Here is an 18,076-nt window from a genome sequence, read left to right on the forward strand (position 1 = left end):
CAGAGAAAAAAGGCGGGCCAGGATTGCTATCCGTCACGGAATAGGAGAGAAGCATTCTGCCGCCATCTTAGTAAAGTAACTCAGGCGAACAGGTTGGGAGGGCGCTGTTCTCATAAAGCAGCTCATAAAGTCCCCCCCCCCCATAGGTTTTAAAGTATAATAAACATTGTTTATCTGATGTATTGCATAAATGCTATGGCGTGTTCAGAACTAAGGGGAACTATAATCTATAATACTATGATTGGCTCGCCGTGGGGAATACGTTCCCATGATGCATCTCTCTGGGACGCAAGACTGTAGCGATGTCGGGGGCTGAATGTATACCTGTGAAAGCTGTCATAATTCCGGGAAACGGGGCAGGAAATGTAGAGCGCTGTCTGTGGTATGGATGGACCAAAAAGAGGTTGGAAAAGGTAAATGAATGTGTCTGGCCCCATGCGGTGCAGTAAAGATTATGAGGCGGCCCAGCTGCTGATGCTGCACAGGGAATCTCTGTAACTCTGTAACCCCAGCATTTCCTCATGTGTATATTCAATTATCCTTACTGGGAACAGTTTGCAGCTTTTTATTCCAATCTACTGTAGATTCTGTTCTGTGATTATTTCCATATATCCTAATCAAATTCCCAAAAATAACCCTAAAAGGCACTCGCTGATTTTGGCGGCCGTTGTAATTCCCATAGTCCCTGTGCTGCAGCTCCGCTCACCTATCTATTGGCTTCTTATTGCCAGCGATAAGAAATGGATTTTTTTCCCATGACAGTTGCTTTCAGCTGCCATAGATAGCATGATTCCACTCACTGTGACAGGGGCAAGCAGGCATGCTTATGGTGGGCAATTTGATAGCTGGTATAGGTATGGGATCCATTATCTGGAAACCCATTATCCAGAAAGTTCCAAATTACGGAGAGGCCATCTCCCATAGACTCCATTATAAGCAAATAATTCTAAATTTTTTTAAATGATTTCCTTTTTCTCTGTATCAATAAAACAGTGAGTTTGTACTTGATCCCCACTAAGATACCATTAATCCATACTGGAGGCAAAATAATCCCATTGGGTTTCATTAATGTTTACATTTATTTTTAGTTGACTTAAGGTATGGAGATCCAAATTACAGAAAGAAACTCCAGGTCCCGAGCATTCTGGGTAACAGGTCCCATACCTGTATCATAAATTGTGAGCTGCCCCAGAAAGTGCAAAATATAGGATTTGTGGGGAAATGTAGCCATTGAAAAAGTCATAACGACAACCGCTTCAGCCCATTTCTGGGCCGAGCGGTCACCGGGACATAGGGAGGTTAAGTGACTTCTGTCCAGGGGTCACAAGGGCGTAACCTGTGGTGAGGCATATTTCTAGCTATGGGGGGATTAGAACTACTGGCTGGCTGGCTGGCTGGCTGGCATGCTTAAGGCGGGTGCCTTGACCACTAGGCTACGCTTGCTCCTCCCGCTTGTAGGATGTTTTTTTCGTCCGCTTGTCATCGTCATCTTGGCAGTTGGCCTATCCTAACCGACTGAATGAAATGAATGATTTTAGCGCAGAGAGGGAATTTTTTAGAAACGTGAAATTTACCACATTTGAAGAGGTTAGCAACCTGTGTCAGAAGATACCCCGCACAAGGGTATAAGTTTTACCCCCGGGGCAAGAGAGGTCCCCAAATTTGCCCCATTGACTTATAATGGGGATTTTGGCGAATAACTAGTTTGTCGTAGACCCATGAAGGAGGTGTCAAACTGTGCGGCTTATTCAGGAATGGGGTGCTATGACTTTTCTGAGGGGTGGGCAGTTAATTGCCCCAGCAGGGGGCAATAAACCACCGTTTGTCGTAGACCCATGAATGAGGTGTCAAACCGTGCGGCTTATTCTGGAATGGGGTTTTATGACTTTTCTGAGGGGTGGGCGGTTAATTGCCCCAGCAGGGGCAATTAAACGCCCATAGACTTAACATTGAGACCAACTTTGACTGAGTCCCGCACCGTTTGTCGTAGACCCATGAATGAGGTGTCAAACCGTGTGGCTTATACGGGAATGGGGTTCTATGACTTTTCTGAGGGGTGGGCAGTTAATTGCCCCAGCTGGGGGCAATAAACCACCGTTTGTCGTAGACCCATGAATGAGGTGTCAAACCGTGCGGCTTATTCGGGAATGGGGTGCTATGACTTTTCTGAGGGGTGGGAGGTTAATTGCCCCAGCAGGGGGCAATTAACCACCGTTTGTCGTAGACCCATGAATGAGGTGTCAAACCGTGCGGCTTATTCTGGAATGGGGTTCTATGACTTTTCTGAGGGGTGGGCGGTTAATTGCCCCAGCAGGGGCAATTAAACGCCCATAGACTTAACATTGAGACCAACTTTGACTGAGTCCCGCACCGTTTGTCGTAGACCCATGAATGAGGTGTCAAACCGTGCGGCTTATACGGGAATGGGGTTCTATGACTTTTCTGAGGGGTGGGCAGTTAATTGCCCCAGCTGGGGGCAATAAACCACCGTTTGTCGTAGACCCATGAATGAGGTGTCAAACCGTGCGGCTTATTCGGGAATGGGGTGCTATGACTTTTCTGAGGGCCGGGCGGTTAATTGCCCCAGCAGGGGGCAATTATCCGTCCATAGACTTAACATTGAGACCAACTTTGCACCGTTTGTCGTAGACCCATGATTGAGGTGTCAAACCGTGCGGCTTATTCGGGAATGGGGTGCTATGACTTTTCTGAGCAGTGGGCAGTTAATTGCCCCAGCAGGGGGCAATTAACCACCATTTGTCGTAGACTCATGAATGAGGTGTCAAACCGTGCAGCTTATTCAGGAATGGGGTGCTGTGACTTTTCTGAGGGGTGGGCAGTTAATTGCCCCAGCTGGGCCCAAAAATCCCATTGACTTAACATTGAGGCCAACTTTGACAGATTGTAGCGCAGAGAGGGAATTTTTTAGAAATGTGATATTTACCACATTTGAAGAGGTTAGCAACCTGTGTCAGAAGATACCCCGCACAAGGGTATAAGTTTTACCCCCAGGGCAAGAGAGGTCCCCAAATTTGCCCCATTGACTTATAATTTTTGCGAATAACTAGTTTAGTCGCAGACCCATTAATAAGGTGCCAAATCGTGCGGCCTATTCGGGAATGGGGTGCTATGACTTTTCTAAGGGGTGGGCGGTTAATTGCCCCCGCAGAGGGCAATTAACCGCCCCAAAAATCCCATTGACTTAACATTGAGGCCAACTTTGACGGATTGTAGCGCAGAGAGGGAATTTTTTAGAAACGTGAATTTATTCAGGGATTTTGGCGAATAACTAGTTTGTCGTAGACCTATGAATGAGGTGTCAAACCGTGCGGCTTATTCGGTAATGGGATGCTATGACTTTTCTGAGGGGTGGGCGGTTAATTGCCCCAGCAGGGGGCAATTAACCACCCATAGACTTAACATTGAGACCAACTTTGACTGAGTCCCGCACCGTTTGCCGTAGACCTATTCGGGAATGGGGTGCTATGACTTTTCTGAGGGGCGGGCGGTTAATTGCCCCAGCAGGGGGAAATTATCCACCCATAGACTTAACATTGAGACCCGTAGACCCATGAATGAGGTGTCAAACCGTGCGGCTTATACGGGAATGGGGTTCTATGACTTTTCTGAGGGGTGGGCAGTTAATTGCCCCAGCTGGGGGCAATAAACCACCGTTTGTCGTAGACCCATGAATGAGGTGTCAAACCGTGCGGCTTATTCGGGAATGGGGTGCTATGACTTTTCTGAGGGGTGGGAGGTTAATTGCCCCAGCAGGGGGCAATTAACCACCGTTTGTCGTAGACCCATGAATGAGGTGTCAAAGCGTGCGGCTTATTCTGGAATGGGGTTCTATGACTTTTCTGAGGGGTGGGCGGTTAATTGCCCCAGCAGGGGCAATTAAACGCCCATAGACTTAACATTGAGACCAACTTTGACTGAGTCCCGCACCGTTTGTCGTAGACCCATGAATGAGGTGTCAAACCGTGCGGCTTATACGGGAATGGGGTTCTATGACTTTTCTGAGGGGTGGGCAGTTAATTGCCCCAGCTGGGGGCAATAAACCACCGTTTGTCGTAGACCCATGAATGAGGTGTCAAACCGTGCGGCTTATTCGGGAATGGGGTGCTATGACTTTTCTGAGGGGTGGGAGGTTAATTGCCCCAGCAGGGGGCAATTAACCACCTTTTGTCGTAGACCCATAAATGAGGTGTCAAACCGTGCGGCTTATTCGGGAATGGGGTGCTATTACTTTTCTGAGGGGTGGGCGGTTAACTGCCCCAGCAGGGGGCAATTAACCACCGTTTGTCGTAGACCCATGAATGAGGTGTCAAACCATGCGGCTTATACGGGAATGGGGTTCTATGACTTTTCTGAGGGGTGGGCAGTTAATTGCCCCAGCTGGGGGCAATAAACCACTGTTTGTCGTAGACCCATGAATGAGGTGTCAAACCGTGCGGCTTATTCGGGAATGGGGTGCTATGACTTTTCTGAGGGGTGGGAGGTTAATTACCCCAGCAGGGGGCAATTAACCACCTTTTGTCATAGACCCATGAATGAGGTGTCAAACCGTGCGGCTTATTCGGGAATGGGGTGCTATTACTTTTCTGAGGGGTGGGCGGTTAACTGCCCCAGCAGGGGGCAATTAACCACCGTTTGTCGTAGACCCATGAATGAGGTGTCAAACCGTGCGGCTTATACGGGAATGGGGTTCTATGACTTTTCTGAGGGGTGGGCAGTTAATTGCCCCAGCTGGGGGCAATAAACCACCGTTTGTCGTAGACCCATGAATGAGGTGTCAAACCGTGCGGCTTATTCGGGAATGGGGTGCTATGACTTTTCTGAGGGCCGGGCGGTTAATTGCCCCAGCAGGGGGCAATTATCCGTCCATAGACTTAACATTGAGACCAACTTTGCACCGTTTGTCGTAGACCCATGATTGAGGTGTCAAACCGTGCGGCTTATTCGGGAATGGGGTGCTATGACTTTTCTGAGCAGTGGGCAGTTAATTGCCCCAGCAGGGGGCAATTAACCACCATTTGTCGTAGACTCATGAATGAGGTGTCAAACCGTGCAGCTTATTCAGGAATGGGGTGCTATGACTTTTCTGAGGGGTGGGCAGTTAATTGCCCCAGCTGGGCCCAAAAATCCCATTGACTTAACATTGAGGCCAACTTTGACAGATTGTAGCGCAGAGAGGGAATTTTTTAGAAATGTGATATTTACCACATTTGAAGAGGTTAGCAACCTGTGTCAGAAGATACCCCGCACAAGGGTATAAGTTTTACCCCCAGGGCAAGAGAGGTCCCCAAATTTGCCCCATTGACTTATAATTTTTGCGAATAACTAGTTTAGTCGCAGACCCATTAATAAGGTGTCAAATCGTGCGGCCTATTCGGGAATGGGGTGCTATGACTTTTCTAAGGGGTGGGCGGTTAATTGCCCCCGCAGAGGGCAATTAACCGCCCCAAAAATCCCATTGACTTAACATTGAGGCCAACTTTGACGGATTGTAGCGCAGAGAGGGAATTTTTTAGAAACGTGAATTTATTCAGGGATTTTGGCGAATAACTAGTTTGTCGTAGACCTATGAATGAGGTGTCAAACCGTGCGGCTTATTCGGTAATGGGATGCTATGACTTTTCTGAGGGGTGGGCGGTTAATTGCCCCAGCAGGGGGCAATTAACCACCCATAGACTTAACATTGAGACCAACTTTGACTGAGCCCCGCACCGTTTGCCGTAGACCTATTCGGGAATGGGGTGCTATGACTTTTCTGAGGGGCGGGCGGTTAATTGCCCCAGCAGGGGGAAATTATCCACCCATAGACTTAACATTGAGACCAACTTTGACTGAGTCCCGCACCGTTTGCCGTAGACCTATTCGGGAATGGGGTGCTATGACTTTTCTGAGGGGCGGGCGGTTAATTGCCCCAGCAGGGGGAAATTATCCACCCATAGACTTAACATTGAGACCAACTTTGACTGAGTCGTAGACCCATGAATGAGGTGTCAAACCGTGCGGCTTTTTTCGGGAATGGGGTGCTATGACTTTTCTGAGGGGTGGGCAGTTAATTGCCCCAGCAGGGGCAATAAACCACCGTTTGTCGTAGACCCATGAATGAGGTGTCAAACCGTGCGGCTTATTCTGGAATGGGGTTTTATGACTTTTCTGAGGGGTGGGCGGTTAATTGCCCCAGCAGGGGCAATTAAACGCCCATAGACTTAACATTGAGACCAACTTTGACTGAGTCCCGCACCGTTTGTCGTAGACCCATGAATGAGGTGTCAAACCGTGCGGCTTATTCTGGAATGGGGTTCTATGACTTTTCTGAGGGGTGGGCGGTTAATTGCCCCAGCAGGGGCAATTAAACGCCCATAGACTTAACATTGAGACCAACTTTGACTGAGTCCCGCACCGTTTGTCGTAGACCCATGAATGAGGTGTCAAACCGTGCGGCTTATACGGGAATGGGGTTCTATGACTTTTCTGAGGGGTGGGCAGTTAATTGCCCCAGCTGGGGGCAATAAACCACCGTTTGTCGTAGACCCATGAATGAGGTGTCAAACCGTGCGGCTTATTTGGGAATGGGGTGCTATTACTTTTCTGAGGGGTGGGCGGTTAACTGCCCCAGCAGGGGGCAATTAACCACCGTTTGTCGTAGACCCATGAATGAGGTGTCAAACCGTGCGGCTTATACGGGAATGGGGTTCTATGACTTTTCTGAGGGGTGGGCAGTTAATTGCCCCAGCTGGGGGCAATAAACCACCGTTTGTCGTAGACCCATGAATGAGGTGTCAAACCGTGCGGCTTATACGGGAATGGGGTTCTATGACTTTTCTGAGGGCCGGGCGGTTAATTGCCCCAGCAGGGGGCAATTATCCGTCCATAGACTTAACATTGAGACCAACTTTGCACCGTTTGTCGTAGACCCATGATTGAGGTGTCAAACCGTGCGGCTTATTCGGGAATGGGGTGCTATGACTTTTCTGAGCAGTGGGCAGTTAATTGCCCCAGCAGGGGGCAATTAACCACCATTTGTCGTAGACTCATGAATGAGGTGTCAAACCGTGCAGCTTATTCAGGAATGGGGTGCTATGACTTTTCTGAGGGGTGGGCAGTTAATTGCCCCAGCTGGGCCCAAAAATCCCATTGACTTAACATTGAGGCCAACTTTGACAGATTGTAGCGCAGAGAGGGAATTTTTTAGAAATGTGATATTTACCACATTTGAAGAGGTTAGCAACCTGTGTCAGAAGATACCCCGCACAAGGGTATAAGTTTTACCCCCAGGGCAAGAGAGGTCCCCAAATTTGCCCCATTGACTTATAATTTTTGCGAATAACTAGTTTAGTCGCAGACCCATTAATAAGGTGTCAAATCGTGCGGCCTATTCGGGAATGGGGTGCTATGACTTTTCTAAGGGGTGGGCGGTTAATTGCCCCCGCAGAGGGCAATTAACCGCCCCAAAAATCCCATTGACTTAACATTGAGGCCAACTTTGACGGATTGTAGCGCAGAGAGGGAATTTTTTAGAAACGTGAATTTATTCAGGGATTTTGGCGAATAACTAGTTTGTCGTAGACCTATGAATGAGGTGTCAAACCGTGCGGCTTAATGGGATAATGGGGTAATGGGATGCTATGACTTTTCTGAGGGGTGGGCGGTTAATTGCCCCAGCAGGGGGCAATTAACCACCCATAGACTTAACATTGAGACCAACTTTGACTGAGTCCCGCACTGTTTGCCATAGACCTATTCGGGAATGGGGTGCTATGACTTTTCTGAGGGGCGGGCGGTTAATTGCCCCAGCAGGGGGAAATTATCCACCCATAGACTTAACATTGAGACCAACTTTGACTGAGTCCCGCACCGTTTGCCGTAGACCTATTCGGGAATGGGGTGCTATGACTTTTCTGAGGGGCGGGCGGTTAATTGCCCCAGCAGGGGGAAATTATCCACCCATAGACTTAACATTGAGACCAACTTTGACTGAGTCGTAGACCCATGAATGAGGTGTCAAACCGTGCGGCTTTTTTCGGGAATGGGGTGCTATGACTTTTCTGAGGGGTGGGCGGTTAATTGCCCCAGCAGGGGCAATTGTCACAGAGAACTGAAGGAAACATTGTAATATTGGGGCACGAGTTTTGCCACGGCAAGCACCACTCACATTTTCTTCAGGAAATGGACCTCTCTAGTTTGTAAATGTAATTGCTATAGTAAGCAGTGTTGGGAATCAGTGTAGTCTGCAACATACTCAATACTGGGGCAGTTGTCTAGACAAAACAGCTAAATGGTTAGCGTACCCCCTGCTGAACTATATACTGGCTGAAGAGTTACTGATAATGCATAGAAGTAGGGTTAATCTCCTGTACCATATACCAGCAGGGGATAACAGATGACCAGTTAAAAGAAAATAAAGGTATAAAATGCCACATTTTCATTATTTTAATGAAATGCCATTCTGGGTTATTTTTTGTGCTGACTGTTATTTTGGTTGCAATATCAGAGGCATGTTTTTTATTAAAAGAATAGCAGTCGGTTCTGGGTTACAAATGGTTTACCGTGTTACGATCAATTTATTCATCATTTCCAGGGCCAGGCCCATATTTTAGAGATATCTTTCTGGAAATGCCTCTGGGGCTTAAAGCTGGTCACTGCACAGAGGGATTTTGATGTTCCTATAAGCTACAGCAGTGAAATAAAATGGGAGGGTTTAAAAGCAGCAGAATTCCGGTTATAATGCCCATTAGCAGTAGTAGTTCTATTGATATGACCCATGTCTCTGTTTGCAATCTGACTATTTTCAGTGTGAGTATTGTGTGGCTCACAGATCCAGTAGTAACATGTCCCTGAAAATATTATTGCAGCACAAACTTTCATTGGCAACTCTGGGTTATTTTTTATTTTAGTTCAAACTAGACTGCACATAAAAAGTGCAGCCAATTTAGCTCAATGGGGTAATACACAAAAGTGGAGATGGCCCTTTTTTGGAGTAAACGTGGTGGGAAAACGCTTTCTCCATATTCCCAAACAGAAATAATTTTCTGTTTTTGGTGAAAGAAAGGTTTCTGGGTGCCAAACTGGGATATTGGGGTACAGGGTTGGACTGGCAATTGGGGCACTTTCTATTGGGGGCACTGTGTGTGGGGCTACTGTCTATGGGGCAATTGGGGGCACTGTTTATGGGGCAATTGGGGCACTGTGTATGGGGGCACTGTTTATGGGGGCGATTGGGGCACTGTGTATGGGGGCACTTTCTATTGGGGGCACTGTGTGGGGAATACTGTCTATGGGGGGTACTGTGTATGAGGCAATTGGGGGCACTATGTGTGGGGGGTACTGTCTATGGGGCAATTGGGGGCGCTTTCTATGAGGGGGTACTGTCTATGGGGGTTGCTTTCTATGAGGGGGTACTGTCTATGGGGGGCGCTTTCTATGGGGGGCACTGTGTATGGGGGTACTGTCTATGGGTGCACTGTGTATGGGAGGTACTGTGTATTGGGCCATTGGAGGAACTGTGTATGGGGGGGCAAAACTGGTACATAGTTATAACTCACTTATAACTGACTGCCTTCTCTCTATATTTGTATTTTATATGTACGAGTTGCTATATTGTTTTCCTTAGGTAGTACAGTATGAGGGTATAGTACAATTTGCGTCTGATCCCACCATTTCAACTATATAAAAAAGTATTTTGGGGGGGGCGTGGCCACAAAAGTGGGCGTGGAGGGGGCACAAAAGTAAACTTCTGCTTAGGGCACCCATTTGGCCAACAGCAGCCCTGAGCACACCAACATGCCCGGTGAAAAGGGGCCCAACAGGACTAGGACCCAGCAGGTCTTTATCCAGTGCCCTGTTGGGGGCTGGTCCAACTCTGTACCCCAATATGTGGGGTGCCAGTGTGTATGTACTGTTTGCTGATCACCAATATGGCTGCTGGGAACAGAAGGGACACAGCCAAAGGTGGGGGGCCAATGCTGTCAGGCAGCTCTGTAGTTCTGGACATGCTATGGGGGCACAAATAAGTTGGGGCAAACGTCAGTGAAGTCATTAAAGAGGGGGCACTGCTGTTGAAACTAAAAATTTGCCTGGGAGGCTTTACGTTTCCTCTTAATAAAAATGAATACAATATATTCACTCAAAATGTTATTGCCTCATTCATTCAGCTAAAACTAGCATAATCATGCAAATGTGAGGTAAAAACTTTGTATATATAAAATATAAATTGAACTTTTTTTTTTAATCAGTGTTTTACTTGTTTATAAAATGTTAATGAGGCTTTTTGCACCTATTGTTCTAGGGTGAGACAGAAACTTGTCCCCCAACAACAGTCTACTAATGTTAATGAAGCCCTAATGGGACTCCTACCAGATGTATGAAATGGAGACTGGGTGAAACAAAACAAAACAGAAGAGCTTAGAATTGGTCTGACAGTTACAATGAGCTTTACTCCATTTTGAAAATGTCGGGAAATATGTCAGGAAAAAATGTTGTTAAAACGACGTATACATGTTGTTTAAGTGACAAATTCACAAAAGTGTCTGTAAATTGTCTTTCTTTCACCAAAAATGGAAAAGTGGTGGTTGAGTCGGAATTTAGGCACAGTTCTGTTTGTTTACTCCAAAAAAGGGGCTTTCTCCACTTTTGTGACTTCCCCCCTATCACTTTTATTTTGTCTCAGTATCACCACTTTTGCGAATTCCCCATATGAATGTGTTTAATTTGCTCTCAGTTTAACCCTGCAATGCCCAGGGCTGCCCTGCACTATTAGGAATGAATGGGAATAAATGTATTTAACATTTGCCCAGTTTTATGGTGCGACCCCTGGCTGGACAGTGTTTTGGCAAATGGAACCTGACCACTTTATTATTCATTTTGTATAAAGATGCAAAGGCAATTCGCTGCTCAGAGTTCATTAGTAATCCATTTAAATACATGAGCCGTGGCTGCTTGGGAATCAGTGTAGTCTGCAACATACTCAATACTGGGGCAGTTGTCTAGGCAAAACAGCTAAATGGTTAGCGTACCCCCTGCTGAACTATATATGGCTGAAGAGTTCCTGATAATGCATAGAAGTAGGGTGAATCTCCTATACCATATACCAGCTGGGGATAAAAGATAGCGCTCACAGGATATCTCCTGTATTACATACCAGCTGGGCACTATTATACGGCTCAGAAAATATCTCCATTACTCTCCTATCAGCTCCCCAGTGTACAGGGTGGGCCATTTATATGGATACACCTTAATAAAATGGGAATGGTTGGTGATATTAACTTCCTGTTTGTGGCACATTAGTATATGTGAGGGGGGAAACTTTTCAAGATGGGTGGTGACCATGGTGGCCATTTTGAAGTCGCCCATTTTGGATCCAACATTTGTTTTTTCAATAGGAAGAGGGTCATGTGACACATCAAACTTATTGGGAATTTCACAAATTTCACAAAAAAAAGGAAAACAATGGTGTGCTTGTTTTTAACATAACTTTATTCTTTCATGAGTTATTTACAAGTTTCTGACCACTTATAAAATGTGTTCAATGTGCTGCCTATTGTGTTGGATTGTCAATGCAACCCTCTTCTCCCACTCTTCACACACTGATAGCAACACCGCAGAAGAAATGCTAGCACAGGCTTCCAGTATCCGTAGTTTCAGGTGCTGCGCATCTTGTATCTTTACAGCATAGACTATTGCCTTCAGATGACCCCAAAGATAAAAGTCTAAGGGGGTCAGATCGGGAGACCTTGGGGGCCATTCAACTGGCCCACGACGACCAATCCACTTTCCAGGAAACTGTTCATCTAGGAATGCTCGGACCTGACACCCATAATGTGGTGGTGCACCATCTTGCTGGAAAAACTCAGGGAACTTGCCAGCTTCAGTGCATAAAGAGGGAAACACATCATCATGTAGCAATTTCGCATATCCAGTGGCCTTGAGGTTTCCATTGATGAAGAATGGCCCCACTCTCTTGTACCCCATATACCACACCATACCATCAATTTTTTTCTTCTAATTTTTGTTTTGCCCATTCTGCAAATTCAGTGCACCGATCTGGGTCATCCTCGTTGAGATTCTGCAGTAGCTGGAGTTTGTAAGGGTGCCATTTGTGAGTAGCTAATATCCGCTGAAAGGATGTTCGACTAATGCCACTCTCCAGTGACATGCGGCGAGTGCTACGCTGTGGGCTCTTGCTGAATGAAGCTAGGACAGCCACTGATGTTTCTTCATTAGTGACAGTTTTCATGTGTCCACATTTTTGCAAATCCAACACTGAACCAGTTTCACGAAACTTAGCAAGCAGTTTGCTAACTGTAGCATGGGAGATGGGTGGTCTCGTAGGGTGTCTTGCATTAAAATCTGCTGCAATGACCGGTTACTGCGTTCACCAGACATCAACACAATTTCTATCCGCTCCTCACGTGTTAACTTATGTGACATGTCAATGGTTGTAAACAAAGAGAAACTTGTAAATAACTCATGAAAGAATAAAGTTACGTTAAAAACAAGCCCACCATTGTTTTCCTTGTGATATTCCCAATACGTTTGTTGTGTCACATGACCCTCTTCCTATTGAAAAAACAAAAGTTGGATCCAAAATGGCCACCATGGTCACCACCCATCTTGAAAAGTTTCCCCCCTCACATATACTAATGTGCCACAAACAGGAAGTTAATATCACCAACCATTCCCATTTTATTAAGGTGTATCCATATAAATGGCCCACCCTGTATATACAAGTGGCCAATTCCAACTGGATGACCCTACTTTCAAGGAATTGGAATTTGGATCTGTTGGAATGCCTGCAAGGAGTAAGTCACAATGGTCAAGGCAGGAAATAAGTGACTGGATAAGTGTTTAAGTTGTATCTAAACTAAAGGTGGCCATACATGGGCCGACTCTAGCTGCCGATATCGGTCCCTTAGACCAACAGGCCTGCCCGACCGATATCTGGCCTGAAATCGGCCAGATATTGATCGGGCAGGTTAAAAAATTTAGTTGGATCAGGGACAGCATTGGCTCGTTGATGCGGTCCTCGAACCGACATTGCCTATACCCGTCGTTATAATTCAATCGTTTGGCCCCAGGGCCAAACGACCCAATTAGCCTGGATTCTCCCGATATCTCCCACCTGTAGGTGGGGGGATATTGGGAGAAGATCCGCTTGCTTGGTAACATTGACAAGCGAGCGGATCTGAAGGTGTATGGGCACCTTAAAGGAGAATGCAAGTCAAAATTTAAAAAGCATGTGCGGTGTAAAAGACAGATGGCAGTCTAAGATCATTCCTAGGCAGCATGCATGTGTGCTTAAATGAAAGGTGATGTTATTGACTGGGAGTGAAACCTGAGGCATAAGGGAAGATGTTGAATTCTTTTGTAGAAAGATTCAGTTTGATTCAGAGTGGACAAGAAAACCAGTTAAGGTGATTTTGGAGGTGAATGCAGTTTTTTAGATAATTTTGGAAATGTTCATACTAGATTCCTGAATATTTTCAGGGTCTGTATTCTAATACTGGTTCTAGATTAATGTATTCTATATATAATATGTTTAATTAGATGAATGTAAGTCACATGTAATTTGTTTGATTGGCAAAATATGTGGTATCAGATTTCAGCCAAACACAGAATGTTATATACTGTAAATAAAAAATAAAGAATGAAATGTAATGGGTTCTTTCTCTCTCCTCAGATTCCAAATTTTAGGTGTTTGCTTAAAAACATGCCAGATCCATGTGAGTATAACAAATAAGAGAATGTCATGTCAATATGTTGTTCAGCTATTATTTAATTGCTCCTGCACACAATGACATTAAAGGGGTTGGTCACCTTTAGGGCAGTGGCACACAAGTAGATTAGTCGCCCACGATAAATCTACGTTACCGCGGGCGACTAACCTCCCTGTAATGCCATCCCTCCAGCAAAAATGTATATTGCCAGTGGGATGGCATACGCGTAGTGAAGATTTATCGTGCGCGACTAATCTCCACGTGTGCCACTGCCCTTGAGTTAACTTCTATCATGTTATAAAATGTATTATTCTTAACAACTTTTCTATTGGCCTTTATTTTTTGTAGCTTTTGAATTGTCTTTCTCTTCTGCCTCTTTCCTGCTGTCAGATGGGGGAATAATAATAAAATTGGAGCTTTTTGAGGCTCACAATTTTATTATTACTTTTTATTATTTATATTCCTATTCAGGCCCTGTCTTTAAGGAGAAGGAAAAGCTAATAAAATAAGAGTTAATCTCAAGCTGCAGTCGTACCTTCAGTTCTCTCAGTAGTGCCCTTAAGTCTCCCCATATTTCTTCCGTTCAGCCAAACAGGAAGAAAAAACACTGAGCTGTGTAAAGAAAGTTCCCATAATGCCTCACTACTGTACTAAGACCAAGACCCCTGTACATGCTCAGTTTGTAAGACAATGAGGAAGCTCCCTGCTGATTGGCTCAGATCCACATTCCTACGGGGGGGAGGGAGTTCTTAGCATTCTTGAGGAAGGCGGAGCAGAAGAGAGGAGAGAGCTGTGTGTCTCTGACAGAGGAAAACAGACACAAGAAATCTTTTGACAGAGAAGTCAGTGCAGCGTTTCTGTGAGTGCTTATGGCTGTGTTTACATAGACCTTTCTGATAAAGCTTACTTAGTTTTTACCTTTCTTTCTCCTTTAATCATCTTCAGTCTCTAATCCAAACCACTGCCTCGTCACTAGGGTACAATGTACCCTAGCCACCAGACAGCTAAATGCTAAATAATTCAAAAACCATAAAAAATTAAAACAAATTGCAAATAGTCTTAGAATATGAATGTCTATCATAGTAAAAGTTCACTTAAAGATGAATCATCCCTTGAAGGCAAAGGTGTGCATGGGCATTGTGCATCTGAATCCACCAGTAAATGCAACCTGCTGGTTGGTTGCTATGGGTTACAAGACAAATAGGAACTTAAGCATTACACTATTTCAGTGTCATTATCTGTACCAGTCCTAGAAATGATAAGGACTACTTTTGCTACTCTATTACTTTGATGTCACTGAACATAAGTCCTAGGCTGCTAGGCTACATTTTAACATTCTTAATATTGTCCTTATAAAACAATACCTATTACGCAACAAATTCATATATGTAAAAAAAAAAAACTTTTGATGCAAAGTTTAATATTGTTGTGGAAAGATAAGTGAAAAGGCTTTCAATTATAGTTACAGCAAGAGAAAATATATGGCTGCCGTTTATGGAATCAGAGTTGGAATGTGATGACAAAACCATAATAATCGGACACAGCTCTGGAGCTGCTGCAGCTATGAGGTGGGTATAGCTAATCTTTTCCTAATTCAGTACTGAGCAAGGCTGGCATTGCTGTATTTTACTAGAAGCCTGGCCCCATAGCAATTTGTGAGTTGGTGGTATTTACCTTCTAGCTTCAACCGAGGAGGTAGGTAGGATCTAATGTAAACTGAAGGCACTTTCGGTTTTATTGCTCTTTACTGTTTTGTGCAGATACAGATAGTATAGATTTTTTTAATGAAAATAATTGGCACAAAAACTTGGACTCTTGACAGATTACTATGAGCTGGAGACTTGCAGCTTTGGCTCCCATTAGTAGCCGACTGCTGTTCATCCTTTCTTCACATGGCTGCCTCTCTTTGTGCATCTGATGTGGAGGGCTTCTGCATCTCGTCAATAAGCAGTTGTTTGTACAGGTATGGAACCTGTTATCCAGAATGCTCGGGACCTGGGGTTTTCCAGATAAGGGATCTTTCTGTAATTTAGATCTCCACAATTTAAGTCTGCTAAAAATCATTTAAAGATTAATGAAACCCAATAGGCTTGTTTTGCCTCCAATATGGATTGATTATATCTCAGTTGGGATCAAGGTACTGTTTTATTATTAGAGAGAAAAAAGAAATCATTTTGAAAAATTTGAATTGTTTGCTTATAATGGAGTCTATGGGAAATGGCCTTTCCATAATTCGTAACTTTCTGGATAACTGGTTTCCGAATAAGGGATCCCATACCTGTACAGTATTTGTATTTACAAGAGGATATATAGAAAAAATGGTCAAGGTCTCTACTTCTTGACTTTGGCCAGACTCTGTTGATGTATAATGCAGGATGTGTTTAGAAATGGCTAACACTGCTCGCTGTCTTTGTAGGTTTGCTGAAACACACAAGGTTTATGCCATTATTTTAGTGTCTGCCTATACCTCGGACTTGGGAGATGAAAATGAGAAAGAAAGTGGTATGTTCTATATTTTTTGGTAAAGATGATCTAGTTGAACTAACACTGCATGTGGCCCTTATGGCAGATTAACCTCATTATTCTGCTAATAGATGTAATCATTTTAATACATTCTGATCCATGATTATATTGCCCACTGCTTGGAAAAATGTAGACAGCACTAATGTAGGCATCATTTTACCTTTGTATGGGATAAGAATGAAGCTGGACATACACAGGATGATAAAAGCTGCTGGCTTGGCCCCCCCAGACCGAGTTGATAGCTTATTCGCCCATATATGGGGCCTGCCTTGCTTATGCTTTCTTACCGTTTTATTTTTGTTTAATGATGCCCACAGTCTTAAAGGGGTAGTTGGGGAGCACTGCTCTACATCATACTAACCTAACAACGCCTTTAAAGGAAAGACATTCAGGTTTTATTTTCTTCGCACACAGGCTATTTCAGCCGGCCATGGCAATGGGAGAAGATAAAAAACAACTGTGGTCATATCATTCAGTTTGGTTCCACCGATGATCCATTCTTGCCATGGCATGAACAGCAGTTAGTGGCTGAAGTTCTATCCGCAGAGCTGCACAAATATACGGACCGTGGGCACTTTCAGAACACTGAATTTAATGAACTGTTGAGTGCAGTGAAGAAACTCATACCTGCTACCTCTTAAATATGGTCTCCTGCAAGTTGTACATTCCTGTTGTTACATTTGTTAAGCCTTACACAGACTGCCCCTGAGAATGGAATAAATAAATCATTTATTTATATAAAGTAATCACCTTCATTTACTGCTTACTTTTAATGATCATCACTACATAGGAGAAATATAGCAAATTTCCACTGGTATTCATGCAATTTGCAAAGGAAATTCTCTGGTCTGTATAACCGTGATGAGCAGAACATAGAATCTTACTTGTGCTCAAGCAGATGCTGAACCAGGCCTGGACTGGGATTCAAAATAGGCCCTGGCATTTCCATTACGCAGAGACCTAAACACCAAGGCATCTTACAGCAACCCCTCGGGCATTTGCCTGAATCTACAGAATATTACAACACAGTCCCTAGCTTCTTCATGCTGTCTTCTTTATATATCTTTTATCTGACATTTTCTTGGGTTTAAATTTTTCTGCAGCTTTTATGAAAGAGACAGCATAACTTTTCTTTGGTCTGTTATGCTATGCAGCCAGGGGTGCTGGGGTACTGGAGTTGAGAATCTCACCTTAGGCGGCAGTGGCCAGCAGGTTAAGGGGGGAGGCAATTAGTTGCTCCTGGTAACTTAGATAGCTGAGATTGTGGTTATTGTGCTTTCTGCACTAGAAAAGCAGCCCCTTCCCCCCGACCTGCTCAGACGCTGATTTTCAAAGCATGGCACGGTGAGGGGGGGGCGGCATAGGGAAGGCTGACTTAGGGTGGCTTGGGGGCCTGAAATACCCATCTGCAGCAACTGAGCTAGTGTACCAGGGCAAATAGGCAAGTTACATTTTTCCCATAGTGGTTTAAATCATAATGGTGTTAGTTTAAGGTCATTATACAGGCTAGATTTTTCCTCACAAGGTGTTATATGCTATTTGCTGTTGCTAAGCAAGAGCTGAGCTTATTGTTTTTATTTTTAAAGGAGAAGAAAACATGTTAGGCACCAACCAGTGATTGTATTCACTTACTTGATACCCTGGGCTGGTGCTCCTTTAGCAAAAAAACGCACCAGCCAGAGGTTTGCTTCACTATTTTCCCTAATGTCAGGAATCCATTGCTGATCTGTTGCTGTATGACTGCATTGGTGTAAATGTGATTGCTGGGAACTCCATGCGCTATTTTCCAAGCCACGTTATAAAGAATGATATTGTGATAAAATTAT

General features: G+C 44.6%; 1 protein-coding gene across 1 annotated transcript; it reads left to right on the forward strand.

Moving 5' to 3' along the window:
* The first annotated feature begins 216 nt into the window (after positions 1–216).
* Positions 217–16,996, forward strand: rbbp9 (retinoblastoma binding protein 9). Its single transcript, XM_002940097.5, has 5 exons — positions 217–413; positions 13,691–13,733; positions 15,190–15,295; positions 16,144–16,229; positions 16,665–16,996. Exons 1-5 carry the CDS (start codon positions 303–305, stop codon positions 16,889–16,891), a joined length of 573 nt encoding a protein of 190 aa, XP_002940143.1. The 5' UTR covers positions 217–302; the 3' UTR covers positions 16,892–16,996.
* The last annotated feature ends 1,080 nt before the right edge of the window (positions 16,997–18,076 follow it).

This window comes from Xenopus tropicalis, chromosome 5 (assembly GCF_000004195.4).
Source record: "Xenopus tropicalis strain Nigerian chromosome 5, UCB_Xtro_10.0, whole genome shotgun sequence".
Classification (NCBI taxonomy): domain Eukaryota; kingdom Metazoa; phylum Chordata; class Amphibia; order Anura; family Pipidae; genus Xenopus; species Xenopus tropicalis.

Excerpts from the sequence above, each read along its gene's own strand:
- rbbp9 (XM_002940097.5), top strand. The coding sequence starts at position 303 with ATGTCGGGGGCTGAATGTATACCTGTGAAAGCTGTCATAATTCCGGGA. Across the intron at positions 13,734-15,189 it reads TAAAAACATGCCAGATCCAT|TTACAGCAAGAGAAAATATA; the intron begins GTGAGTATAACA and ends TTTCAATTATAG. Across the intron at positions 15,296-16,143 it reads GGAGCTGCTGCAGCTATGAG|GTTTGCTGAAACACACAAGG; the intron begins GTGGGTATAGCT and ends CTGTCTTTGTAG.